The sequence below is a fragment of the Nannospalax galili genome, unplaced genomic scaffold (genome assembly GCF_000622305.1).
Source record: "Nannospalax galili isolate Female #2095 unplaced genomic scaffold, S.galili_v1.0 scaffold2241, whole genome shotgun sequence".
NCBI classification, from domain to species: Eukaryota; Metazoa; Chordata; class Mammalia; order Rodentia; family Spalacidae; genus Nannospalax; species Nannospalax galili.
This window is the reverse complement of record NW_008344288.1, coordinates 80958-93969: the sequence shown is the minus strand read 5'-3', so window position 1 is coordinate 93969 and position 13012 is coordinate 80958. Positions and strand designations below refer to the sequence as shown.

At 52.3% G+C, this 13012-nt stretch overlaps 1 protein-coding gene across 2 annotated transcripts in view; it reads right to left on the bottom strand.

The window, feature by feature from the left end:
- Nucleotides 1–3674: 3674 nt before the first annotated feature.
- The window catches only part of Slc13a2 (solute carrier family 13 member 2), a 28825-nt gene continuing 19487 nt past the window's right edge, over nt 3675–13012 (bottom strand). The window contains exons 3-12 of one of the 2 annotated variants that reach the window (XM_008840602.2): nt 11999–12135; nt 11694–11893; nt 10661–10832; nt 10409–10531; nt 7213–7431; nt 6959–7047; nt 6555–6676; nt 5541–5702; nt 4792–4929; nt 3675–4307 (exon numbers count right to left, since the gene is read on the bottom strand). In XM_008840602.2, the coding sequence (XP_008838824.1) occupies nt 4140–4307; nt 4792–4929; nt 5541–5702; nt 6555–6676; nt 6959–7047; nt 7213–7431; nt 10409–10531; nt 10661–10832; nt 11694–11893; nt 11999–12135 (1530 nt within the window). In that variant the 3' untranslated portion in view covers nt 3675–4139. The remainder of the gene's footprint in view (nt 4308–4791; nt 4930–5540; nt 5703–6554; nt 6677–6958; nt 7048–7212; nt 7432–10408; nt 10532–10660; nt 10833–11693; nt 11894–11998; nt 12136–13012) is intronic. The other variant, XM_029567143.1, reaches the window with a different exon arrangement.

Genomic DNA, 13012 nt, shown 5'->3' with positions numbered 1-13012 from the left:
ATGATAGAGCAATTGGGCTAGAGCCTCAGGGAGCTGGCCAAGGAGGTCCGCCCCTGTTCTGGTTGGCTGACCTCTGGGAAGTCCAGGGAGTTTCCAAGCTTGGTGGGGAGGGTCTGTGGAGATGAGCTGGGCAGAGTCCTTTTGGACTCTTCTGGCTGCTCTCCTCCTGTCCTGTTCCCTCCCCACTGGGAGGCTGCAGAGGAGGTGAGAAGTCCCCATTAGTATCTGTAAGCACAGTGTGTGCCGGAGTGTGCAAGAACCTTTCCTCATACTGTGTTGGGGTACAAAGATATAGTATACCACTTGGTGTGACTGTCAGAGCATTGTGCGTGTGTGTGTGTGTGTCTATACAATTGTGAAAACACATGGGTCTGATGCTGTATGCAGAGTTGTCTGTACACAGAGGTCTGTGACCATGTGGGTTTTTTCAAATGGCTCTGGGTGTGCGAAGGGCTGTGAGAGTGGGTGCACAGGCATGTGTATAAGTGTTTTGGGGGTGTTCTGCGTGGGCTCAGGAGTATGTTGCTCTGAACGTACCTATCTGGGGTCACCCACCCTCAAGAGCTCTTGTCACAGTCTTTCCAGCAGGATTGTGCACCCCCTCCTTGTTCTGCACCACACCTGTGTCCCCAGGTTGAGGATGGGTTCACTCTAGGCGTCCTGCCTCCAGCAAGCTGGGGGAGGTTGTAAGGGTGCCCCTCTAGGTTGCTACCCTGCTGAAGCCACTTTCCCTATCCTCTGGCAGCAGCACCCTTCTCCAGAGACTGGGAGACAGACAGCTCCCAAGGGACCCACTCTGGGCCCTGCCCTTGATCCCCTAGAATGTTTCGGGTCAAAATGACCTTGACATTGGGGTAAATAGGGCCTGGTTCCATCTACCAAACAAACTTTCCTTTCTGTACTGATGGTGTCTCCTCCGACAGGCTTAGTGACTGCTGCCCTGGTGGTCTAGCCATCATGGCTGCCTGGGGGCTGTTGCTAGTTGGCAGGGTGGGGTATGAAACAGAGAAACAGACCCCTCAGGGTCTCAGGAACAGGGGCAGGGAAACTGCCAAAGTAGGCTCAGAAATCTGGGCCTATCTGCTGAGACTAAAATGCTCTTGGGCCAGAGAGGCCAAGACATTGCCTCATGGTCACATAGCATGGCCCATAAGGTAGTTTGGAGAGAGGCTTTGAAGACCTTATGTCCTGCTATGCACGGAGAAGTCGTTTGTTCTTCCAGCATGTCTGTTCATTTGCACATTTCCTGTGCCAGGTCCTGTGAAGAACTGGGGACATGGCTCCTCAGGCAGACTGTGGTCAAGTTTTCCAGTCTCTTGATTTTCCACAGTACAACCTGAATTATTTTAAAATTTTATTTATTTATATTTTTATGTGTTTGAGTGTTATGCCTGCATGTGTGTGCACCCATGTTATACAGCGCCAGAGGACAGAAGAGGGTGTTGGATCCCCTGGAACTGGAGTTACGGACAGTCGTTAACTGCCATTTGGGTGCTGGGATTTGAATCTGGGTCCTCTTCAAAAGCAGTTAGTGCTCTTAACTGCTGAGCCATCTCTCTATTCCTTTACAACCTGAATTCTTTTTAAAAAAATGTTTTATTATTTTCATTTTATGTGTATGAGTGTTATGCCTGCATGTAAGTAAGCGCACCTATGTCGTGCAATGCCCGAGGAGGACAGAAGAGGCCATCGCATATCCTGGAATTGGAGTTACCGACAGTCACTAGCTGCAGTGTGGGTGCTGGGATTCGAACCTGGGTCTTCTGCAAGAACAACCAGTGTTCTTAACCGCTGAGCTATCTATCTAGCCCCTACAACTTGAATTCTTGAGTCCCAGGACTGCACACATTCGGCAGGCAGGAGACACCCCCAGATCCCTTGCTCTTGTCCTGGAAGGGTCCTGGATGGAATGTGGGTGTGTGGCAGGGAGACCTCTGACCCTCGTCCAGCAGGCCAGATCCATCTGCTGTAGTGGCTAGGCTGCTTGTATGGACCTAGAGACGAGCCCGAGCCGGAGCCCTTCCTTCAAAGGCTGGCTCAGTCCAGGAGCTTTATTGCCCAGCTAATGATGGTGATTAGGAAGCACCTGTTCATCTGCAGCTTGGCCCTCCTCAGCCAGGTTTGTTGAGGAGGGTGATGTCTGAGCAGCTGGGGGAGGCTGCAGTAGCAAAGCCTGCAACAGCACCTGCATGGCCCACCTCTGACCCTAGGCTGGCTGGTGTCCATCTGCCCCGGAAGGGTGGAGTCTAGGATGGACAGCATGACCTGCATCTGCATCTGTCCCTCTGAGCAAGGCTAACAGTTGGAGATGGAAGAGTAAGCACCAACCAGGTGTGGTGGCACATGCCTGTAATCCTAGTACTCAGAAGGGTAAGGCAGGGGGATTATCATGAGTTAAGGTTATCCTGGTTTACATAGTGAGTCCCGGGCCAGCCTGGGCTGCATAAAGAGTCCCTGTCTTAAAAAAATGCAAGCCAAACAAACAAGACAGTTGCTTGAGCCCTGTGAAGACTTCCCTCAGCAGGGGCTGAGCTGCAGGTGCCCACAGTGGCAGAGGATCTTTCTTTACTGTCCCCCAGTCCACCCTACTTCATTGTGGGGGGACCATCCCCTGAGGCCTTGGTGGGGTCCTCTTGTGATTTACAGCTATACTTCATGGACTAGGAATGTCAGCCTCAGGGGTCGGTGAGCAGGCAGAACCACTGGCCTGACACAGCTCTCTTCCCTTGGATCATGTCAGGATCCCTGTCCCCTGGAGACCACCATGTTCTTCCCTCTGCAGTAGTCCCCTTCTTGGCTGTACTCCTCATGGGCCCCCAGCTCTGCCAAGACAGTGAATCCCAGCTGTGAGATCAGAATGAAATCTTTTCTCTCTTCACGGCTGGTACCCTTTTGTCATTTGAACACAGGCTGACGGTAAAACACTTCTTTTCTCTCCCTCTGCAGCAGGAAGGAACTGGGTGAGACTAAAAAATTTCCAAAATGAGCCCTAGGCTACTATGGCACCAATCCACATGACCGATGTGGGACAATCACGGAGGTGGGCTTCCAGACTGGAAGAGGTGTGAATCCTGGAATGGATGGTGATGTACCATCATCCTTCCTCACTCCACCCCACCTTTGCCAGATACATGAAAGCTCTGAGGTTTGTGGACCGCATGGGGTGGCAGAGGACAGGCAACGGTGAGTAGGGAGGCAGAACTCTCCATAGTTGTCTGGTTCTGGACTCTGAAGTCCATCCGTGGCTGGTTTGCGCCTGTTCCCGAGTCTAACCTGCATCCTCTTGCTGCAGGCTTGTCGTTCTGGATGAGGGTCCATCTTTCTGGGCACCTGGCATGGGTCAGCCTGCCTCCTCTGGTCTGGCGGGACCGGTTTTTCCAGCTGGAAGAAGGGTCGGTGAGGAATTGGCAGGGGCAGAGGGTTTTATGTAAATGGCCTGGGAGTGCTCTGGGAACTGGGAGGCCGGTTTTCCCAAAGGCACGCAGGGACTGGCAGCTCCCAATTAGCCGCTGGTGATGTCACTGCGGCTTTGCTGGGTGGCTGCGCCCACTCCAAACGGAGTGCCCGACTATTTTCCTGGGGAGGGAAGGAATGCCAGGGGTCGTCACGCAGGACACCGACATCTTCAGTTCGAGCCATCGGACCAGTCCTGAGGGCCGGGAAAGACATCGGACTATACTGAAAAAGCCTTTAATGGACCTTGGAGCCTTCCGAAGCTCCAAGGCTGGGGAACCTGGCGCGCCGAGCCAGACCCCGCGGCCGGCCCAGCTCCCAGGCAGTTCCAACTCGGAGTTTCAATAAATACAGTGCAAAGAGGCCTAGCTGGCAGAGAGGGAGGGTACAGCCGCTCAGGCGCTCTCAGGCCACACCACACACACACGCACACACGCACACGCACACGCACACGCACACGTGCGCGCATGTGTCCGTGCACACTGTAACACGCGCATCTTGCTATGCACTCTGGAGAGCGAGCTCACACACGTTCTCTGGGAACACACGAACACACGATTGCACAAGCGCCGGCCGTCTCTTCATCTCTAGCCCAGGGCTTGGCACTTGGGGTGCCCCCTTCTGGTTCCGCGGAGTGGCACGGGTACGGGTGGGTTTTCCCCAGCAGAGCCGAGCTGCACTCGGGTCTAGGGACCTGGTGTAGTGGAGTTGGGTGAGCTGAGAAGGCATTGGCTTGTGTTGGAGTGGGCCCAGGTGGGGAATGTGTCCAGGTGAAAGATGGGAATGCTCCAGCTGTTGACAGCCAGTGTGATAACCAGCACCCCGATGATGTTGAGCAGGAATCCAGCGCGGGCCTGGTGTGAGGAAAGCCAGCGTGAACCAGCAGCACACGCCTCAGCTGTCAGGGGTGCTCATGACCCCTTCCATCAGCACCCCTCCCTCGGAAGTTCTGCTTTTAGTCCAACCTGCAGTGCTAGCAATGCCCTTACCATTTACTTGACTGTCAGTGATAACAGGGGAGGTGGGGCTCCTTGGGAGCTTCTGGGACCCTGGGCCTTGTTTTCTCTTAGTTCATATCTTTGAGTGGGGATGCTGGAACCCCCCACCCCCACCCCGACCTTCCTCATGTCCCCTCTCCCATTTATGGCCTGGAGCTGCAGAACATTGAGATGTTTTAACCCCCCACCCCCACCCCCACTGTTCCCTCACACACCTGGGTGAGGCCTCCAGCCAGCTTTTCTCTTAGAACTGGTGTCTTTCAGCTATTCTGTGATTCCCCCAAGATGGAAAGACAGGGCAGGTGGATGTCTGAAACATTCTGGCTTTCCCACCACTCACCATATCAGACACTTTGAGACCCCCAAAGGAGAAGACGATGGCGTTTGGTGGAGTGGCCACAGGCAGCATGAAGGCCAGGGAGGCCGCCAGGGTGCAGGGTAGCATGACGTAGAGAGGGTGAAGGCAGATGGCCTGAGCCTGGAAGGGGACAATGGGCAGAGTGGATCTGAGCCTAAGCCTAGTGTGAGGCAAGGCCCCATCCAGTTCTGCTGTGTCTGCCCTTTGAGGGACTGCCCTGCTCTCTCACAGCTTCAGGTCATGAACGCAGCCCCTGTGCAGAGCACCCTGGGTGACCTGGGGAGGGCCCCCTGACCTCTCTGGAGGGGATGACTGTGCAGCCCTGCCCTGTGGGGTGTAGTGAGGGGTGGGGCCCATAAAAAGGATCTCAAAGGGGCTCAGGTGGTGTCATCAAAGGCTGTGGGAACACACCTGTGGAGGAAGGGGCTGGAGACGCTCTAGGGAGCAATTTTACCTCCATCACCTCTGGAATGACCAGGACAGGGACTGGGGTGGGGAGGTGGGTGAGGCCTCCAACCAGCCCCACTGGGATATTCAAGGGATGATGTCACCAGGATGGGTGACTCAGGGGCCAGAAGGCCTTGAGATCCAAGGGCTCAAGATCTGGAGAAGAGGGAGGCTTTGGGGGTCCTCTCCAGCCAGGAGAGGAGGTGCAGACCAACCACTCTGACCTGTGGGGGTTCAAGAACAGACAGGAGGGCTGCCTGGAAGAGGCTGCAGTGTCGGCTCACCATGGATGCTAGGATGGGTAGAAAGAGTGTAGTGGTGGCCACGTTGCTAGTACACTCAGTGAAGGTGGCAATCAGCAGGCAGAGGATGAGGGCGGTGGCCGGAGGTGGTATGTGCTGAAGCGGGGTCAGTTTGTCTCCTAACCACTCAGACAGACCTGATTTCTGAGGGCAGAAGAAGGTGATGCCTGTGAGGCAGAGCTGCCTGGGGCCCCCAAGTCCTTGGCTAGGGCTCTGGGAGGCCCTGCTCCTGCCCACACCTCCATGTAGCTTTTAAGTCAAACAGTGCTGAGGGAAGACAGTACCCAGCTAGCACCAAGGGGAATCCCTGCTGCTCTTAGGGACTAGCAGGGTGTGGGGAGGAGGATCTAGTGAGAAATCTGGGGTTTGGTGGGAGTGATGACATTTGCCTCCTTTTACCCCTGCCTTCTTGACCCCTCTCAGGAAGCCCTTGAATCATCTGCATCCTCTCCCTGCTGAGGGTTGGGACTGAGGGGACATTGGCAGGGAGGGGGAGTGGGGGCAGGGCTCTGAAGAGGTTGGAAGGAGGCAGCTCCTAGGGTGGGAAGAGCTCCTAGGTCTGGCTGGCCCTGTCCACCTTCACACCAGGCTGTGAGATATGTTGCTGACGGGGAGCTAGGTTCCTGCCTTCTTCACACCAAGCAAGGTTCCTGGCACAGTCTGTGGATGAACTAACCATAGACCCAGGAGTCTAGTGTGCCAACTGTTGCCCCAGCTTAGCCAGTATGAGGCCCAGGACTGCAGTGACAGGAATTTCAGCTCTTTTGGTTAGAGACTCTGGGGAAGGATGCTCTGGTCCCCAAAGGGCTGTGATCGTGGCGCCCCCTGGAGGCTGCATCAAACACTGCATCAAGCCAATGCTGGCCCTGTGAGTGCTCAGGCTTAACAGCATTCCTCAGCAAGAGGGGCTGGTGTGGAATGCGACTTGGACTCTGAGAACTCCACGGGAGCATGGTCTTTAGGGCTGTCCCAAGGTTGCCTCAGACAAGCTCTCACCTCACTGCCTTTGGCCAGGGCAAAGCCCCCACCCAGCAAGATCACGATATTCCAGGGCATCTTCTCATTCACTATCTTCCAGGTGAGGAGGGCAGGAGGAGGCTTCAGCTTCCCTGGTTTTTCTACTCCTCAAGCAGAGAAGGATGGTCACCAAAAGCCAATAGGCCTCCCCTCCCCTCCACTTGAGGCCTCCCTGAGTAGGTTCCTATCAGAACTTAACATAGGAAAAAGCTGGTCCCTGAGGCTCTCGGTTCTATGTATACTTTAACTATGTCCCTTTGTCCTTCTCAGGTCACCTCAACCTCTCTAGCTTTTTCAACTCCTGCCAGGTGTGGTGGAAGGCAGTTGGCTACATGCCTTAAGGAGCTGCAGAGACCTTTCCTGGCCCTAGACCAGGTACTTACCTGGGAACTGAGTTAGTCCTGGGATCTTGGAGGGCACAATGAACATGATTACACTGATGAAGATGGCCACTGTCCCATCAGATGCCATGCTGTGGGAGGGTCAGGGAAGGCAGACTGAGTGGGTGACAGAGAAGGGTCCCCTCCATCCACATGCCTGGTGAGTACCCCCAAGAGAGGTGTCCTGTTCCTCTCTCCTTCCCAGTGCTGAGCCCCAGGCATGCCCCCCCCCCACTCTTCTACCCAGTAGCTCTCACCTTTGCCCATTTTCATCAGCAAAAGCCACGTTACCCCAGCCTTGGAAGAAGCCTGGCTCCCGAGTAAACCAGAGTATCACCAGGATGATAAAGAGGATGGTGACAGCCTTTTCTGCAAAGCTCATGGGGCCCAGCAGCTTGTGCTGGGTCTTGATGACCTGAAAGGCTGCTTGTTTTCGCTCCTCTTCCCCTTCTCCAAAGCCAAAGTTCTTCCGGAAGCTGCAGGCAGGGGCAGGACCAGTATGTAAAGCGCCAGCCCCAGGTAGGTGTCAAGGTGCTAAATGCTGATGTAAAGACTGGCCTACAGAGGTCATCATAAAGGTCAGGCCCTAAGGTCCTGGCTCTCTATTCATGGCCAGAGAGGAGTCCAAAATCCAGAGGGACTGCATAGCTCTCTCTCTCTCTCTCTCTCTCTCTGACAAGATCATATAGTCCAAGCTAATGTTGAACTTGCTATGTAGCAGAGGGTGACTTTGAACTACTGATTCTTCTGTCTCTGCCTCCCAAGTATGGGGATTACAGATGTGCATCCCTATGCCCAGGTTATGTGGGACTGGGAATTGAACCCAGAGCTTCACGTATGCAAGGCAAGCACTCTACCAACCCAACTACATCTTTTGTTTTAGATTTTTGAGCCCAGGCTGACCTCCATCTCTTGATCTTCTTGTCTCAGCCTCCTGAATGCTGGGATTATGGGAATGTACTACCATGCCTGGTATGGGATCATGACTCTTTTTCAGCAAGGAAACTGGGTTTTTCCAACTCAGCCCTGATCCACCTGCTGTATCATTGTTCTTCCTCTGACAGGTCTCTGTGCTGAGCCCTCTTCTGCCCAGGGTAAGAACTAGGGACCCTAAGCCTCCTGGTTCTCAGATCCCCTTTTCAGCAGCCTTTCAGGAACCTCTTCCTTCCCTCCTGCCTGCAGGAGGCTATCCCCAGACAGCCTCAACCACATCTGCATAGCCCTCAGAGGTTCAGAAGGTTATACCTACCCTCCTGTGTTGTTTCCTTAACTCATATTGGCATTTAACTTCACACTTGAGTAAATCTCATTCCCTGCTGGTCTGTGAGTTCCTCAGGGGCAAAGACCATGCTTCACACATCTTTGACTCCTCATGGTACCCAATGCTGTGCTGATCTCATCAACTACTGCCTTGCCTCACGCCAGTTCAAACCTTAATCCAATCTCCTTGCATCTGCCCAAGTGATTTGTCCAAAGTACAGCTTAACAATTTGTGATGGCGCCTCTCTGTCTGGAAAGGGTAGAAAAATGACTCACACCACAATAACTTTTAGACCACCACTCTGGGGTTTGTGTGCACAGTAGACATCACTAATCCATCACAGACTTGATTTCAATTGAGCCTTAGCAAAGTCTCTCTCTCTCTCTCTCTCTCTCTCTCTCTCTGTCTCTGTCTCTTTCTCTCTGTGTGTGTTTTTGAGACATGGTCTCCCTGTAGTCCCAACTGGCCTGGAACTTGCTATGTAGACCAGGCTGACTTTGAACTCACAGAGATCCACCTGCCTCTGCCTCCCGAGTGCTGAGATGACAGGTCTGTGCCACCATATCTGGCTATCCACTGATTTTCAACATAGAGCTCGGAACACTGATGATGAGTGATTCAGGGTTACAAGTAGAAATGAAATCTGCACACTGGTCTTGGGCTCAGGACAAGGTCTGAACTCTATGTGACACACTCGAGGTCTTCGGTGGTCCTTCCTGACTGCCTCTTGCACTTCATATCAGGACACTCCCTTTTTCTTTTTTGTGCTTCAGCTCTCCAGAACCAGAGTTCCCCAGACACATCTGGGTCTTTGTAGCCTCCGTGCTTCATGCCTGCTCTGCTGCCTGGGGCTCCCAATTTTCTATGCCTTCACCCACTTTTCTTCCCATCTGACTTCCAGTCCTGTAAATGTCAACTCAGATATTACCTCCAGGAGCTTTCTAGAATATCCACTGCCTGTGCTCCCTTCTCTCATGACCCTCACTTTATCATTACCTATCATTTGGGGAGTGGCAAGGATAGAGACTTTGCCTAAGGTCTTCTGGGATTTTGTGTCCAGCACATGGCCACTCATACAGAAGGAATACCTCAGGAGCTGGAGAGATGGCTCAGTGGTCAAGAACACTGGTTGTTCTTGCAGAGGACCAGGTTCGAATCCCAGCACCCACATGGCAGCTAACAACTGTCCGAAACTCCAGTCCCAGGGGATCCGATAGCCACTTCTAGCCTCCGCGGGCATTGCATGACATGGGTGCACTTACCTATATGCAGGCAATACATGCATACACATAAAATTTAAAAAAATTAATTAAAAAAAGAAGGAATACCTTAAATTCTTCTCTGACTGACTCTACTCAGTGTGGAATCCCTGAGCACTTATCCAACAACTGTGGAGTATTAAGGGAGGGGCCTGACCTGGACATCAGGAGATGTGGTTTCTAGGGATGGGGAGATGGTTCAGTCAGTAACATACTTGCCATGTAAGCATGAAGACCTGAATTCGGTCCCTAGCACTCATATATATGGGAAAAAAATAGGCATATTGTCAGGCATGGTGGCACACATCTTTAATCCCAGCACTAGGGAGGCATAGGCAGGCAGATCTCTGTGAGTTTGAGGCCAGCCTGGTCTACATAGTCAGTTACTTCTTGGACAGTCAGAGATACACAGTGAGACCATGTATCAAAACAAAACAAAACAAACAAAAACTGGGCACAGTGGTACATGCCTATAATTTCAGTGCTAGGGAGGGAGAGACAGGAGGATCCCTGAGACTCACAGGCCAGCCAGTGTAGCCTAATTGGTGAACTCCAGATTCACTGAGAGACCCTGTCTCAAAAAATAAGAGGGAGAACAATTGAGGAAGACACCTAGCGTCAACCTCTGGACTCCATACGCACTCACACATACATGTGCACATACACCTACCTGCCTGCACACATGCACACACATGAACATGGACATACACAAGCACATGTGAGACATGACTTTCAATCCTAGTATTCCCATTCCTCCGGCCCAGTTTGCCCATCTGCTAAGAGGGGCAATGTTCTCCATTCAGTAATCCCTCATGTGGGAGGCCAAGCACCCAAAGGGAGAGGACCTCTCATAGCACGGTCCCCTTCCATGTTTGGACAAACTAGAAGCTCCCAGGGGTGCAGAGAGCTTCTCTTACCTATGACACCACTTACTTGAAGCCCAGGAAGAGGATCTGTAGCCATACCCAGGCCAGCAGCAGCAAGATGACCATGGTGGGGAAGGCAAAGCCAAACCAGGAGGCAAAGTTCACTACGTTGCCATTTTGGGGGAAGAGCCTGATGAAAGTGACATGGGCTGCTGTGTGACATTGTCCCAGCAACTACTTGGTCCCAGTTGTACCCTCAGTGAGAGTGTAAATACCCCTTTCTCCCACTCATCATGCCCCTCCCATCTCCATCACTCACGAGTTGACCTGGCCTTGCAGCACCAGGTTGGGTGTGGTACCCGTCAGGGTGGCAATGCCTCCGATGCTGGCCGAGTAGCAGATGCACAGGCTCAAGCCCTGGCTTAAGCGAAGGTGCTCCTGGGTCTTCTGAACCTTTGACTCTGAAGAAGTCCGTATGACCTGTCCATTATCTGTGAACAAGGGAAAGCTCAGGTGGGGACAGGTGCAAGACTAGCACAAAGGAGCTTGGTTGGGCTTATGGCCTCTATGGCCTCTTGCCGGTGAACAGCTCAGACCTGAGCTACCAGGAAGACAGAGGCTGTCCCCAGGTCTGAGTGGACCCAGCATTTTTTTGAGCCTTGGGCTATCCTCAGATACTATCTGGTTCAGCCTCTCTTGAGAGAGGGAAACTGAGGTCCAGAGAAGGGAAGCCAATGATTATCCAGACAAGACAGGAGGAATAGAGCCCAGAACCCTGTCTATCTCCCTAGACTCCAGCTTACTTCTCACCAAGCTCTTGGATTGCTAGGCCTGAATGTGTTTATAGCAGACAAGTCTTGGCTTTATTGTTATTTATTACTACTATTATTATTATTATTGTTATTGTTGTTATTTTGTGGTTGTAAGGATAGAATCTCTCATGCACGTTAGATAAGTACTCTACCACTGAGCTATCTCCCTAGCCCATGAATCTTGGCATTTAAAAATCTTCTTAATCTTTTTATTAATTATTTTGTGTGTGTGTACACATGAACATGTCACGGTGTAGAGGACAATTTGTAGAACTTGGTTCTCTTCTTCCCTCATGTGTTTCCAGGGATCAAACTCAGGCTTTAGATTTGGTGGTTGGCACCTTAACTCTCTGAGCTAGCTTGCCAGCTCCCGTGGCATTTAAAAACTTGGAAAGTCCCAGGAAGTCCTGAAGAAGTTGACCATTTGCCTTCCTCTCCTCTCCCGGTGGGTTCCAAGATGACCACCCTTGGGAATAGAAGGCGTGGCAGATCTTCCCCAAGCACTGAGGGGTTGGGGCAAGGTCTGTTCATGTCTCTTACCAAGCTTGGCCCCTTCCTTCTGAGGACTTGCTTCCTGCAGCTCAAAGGTGGGGTTCTCATTGCCCCCCTCCACATCTTTGTGGGAGCCATGCAGCTGCTCCAGGACTGCATGCGCGATGGGCAACATCATAGCTGTTGTGGCTGTGTTACTGATCCACATGGAGAGGAAGGCCGTGACCACCATGAAGCCCAGAATCAGCCTAGAGGCAGACAGACAGACACCAATAGTCCAGCTTTCTGGCAAGCACAGGATGCCCTGATGGCCGCCATCCAGGTTCTCCCACCCTGGCTCTCCAGGGACTCACAGGGCAGGCCGCACCCCGATGATAAGGAGCACACACAGGGCGATGCGCTTGTGCAAGTTCCAGTGCTCCACGGTGATGGCCACCATGAGCCCCCCGAAGAACAGTACATTGGTGTCTTTGAAGTACTCGATGCAGACCTGATGGGCAAGGATATGGTTAAGATCCTACGGTCCCCTCCCGGTGCCACCTTATGGGGCACAGTCATGACTTCCCCACAAATTAGCATTTCCTGGGACCTCAGAACCAAACGGAAATAGCCTTTGGGGGATCAGGCATTTGATAGCATCCAGGTTCACTGTTTTTGCCAAGTTCACTGCTTTTTTCCCTTGGGAAGATTCGAGCAATAGCCTGGCTCCATCTGTGCTTCAAGCTGAGAACTGGGAGATAATTTCCTGCTCTTTCTAGAAAGTAAGTGTGGTCCCTGGGCCATTATCATAACCATTTCTTGAGACTTGTTAAAAATGAAATGCTCAGCCAGGCCTTGTGGTACTACAAAATCCCACTACTGGGGAGGCTAAGGCAGGAAGATCATGAATTCTAGGCCAGTCTGGGACACATAGCAAGACCCTGTGTCAAAATGTAGGGGGAGGGGGAGACGGATTGGGAGGAGGAGGGAAAGTGGAAGGGGAAGGGGAAGGGGATGGGGATGGTGAGGAAAAATCCCTCTTCAGATCTATTGAGTCAGAAACTAGGGACAGGCCCAGCTGTCTGTGTTACCCCACCCTCAGGCTGTCCTGGGGCTCATTCAAGTTCAAGAGCTACTGCATTAAAAGTATACAGCCCGCCCCACATGAGGTTTGTATGTGCAAGGTCTACATCCAGTAATGCAGCCAACCTTGGAGAGAAAAATATTAAGAAAAAAATTGCATCTATACTGAACATGTACAGATTTTTCCCGCATCATTACTTTATTTAAAAATTTTTTTAAAATAAAATTATTTATTTAGGTTGGGTGTGGTGGCGCACGCCCTTAATCCTAGCACTTGGGAGGCAGAGGTAGGCAGATCTCTGTGA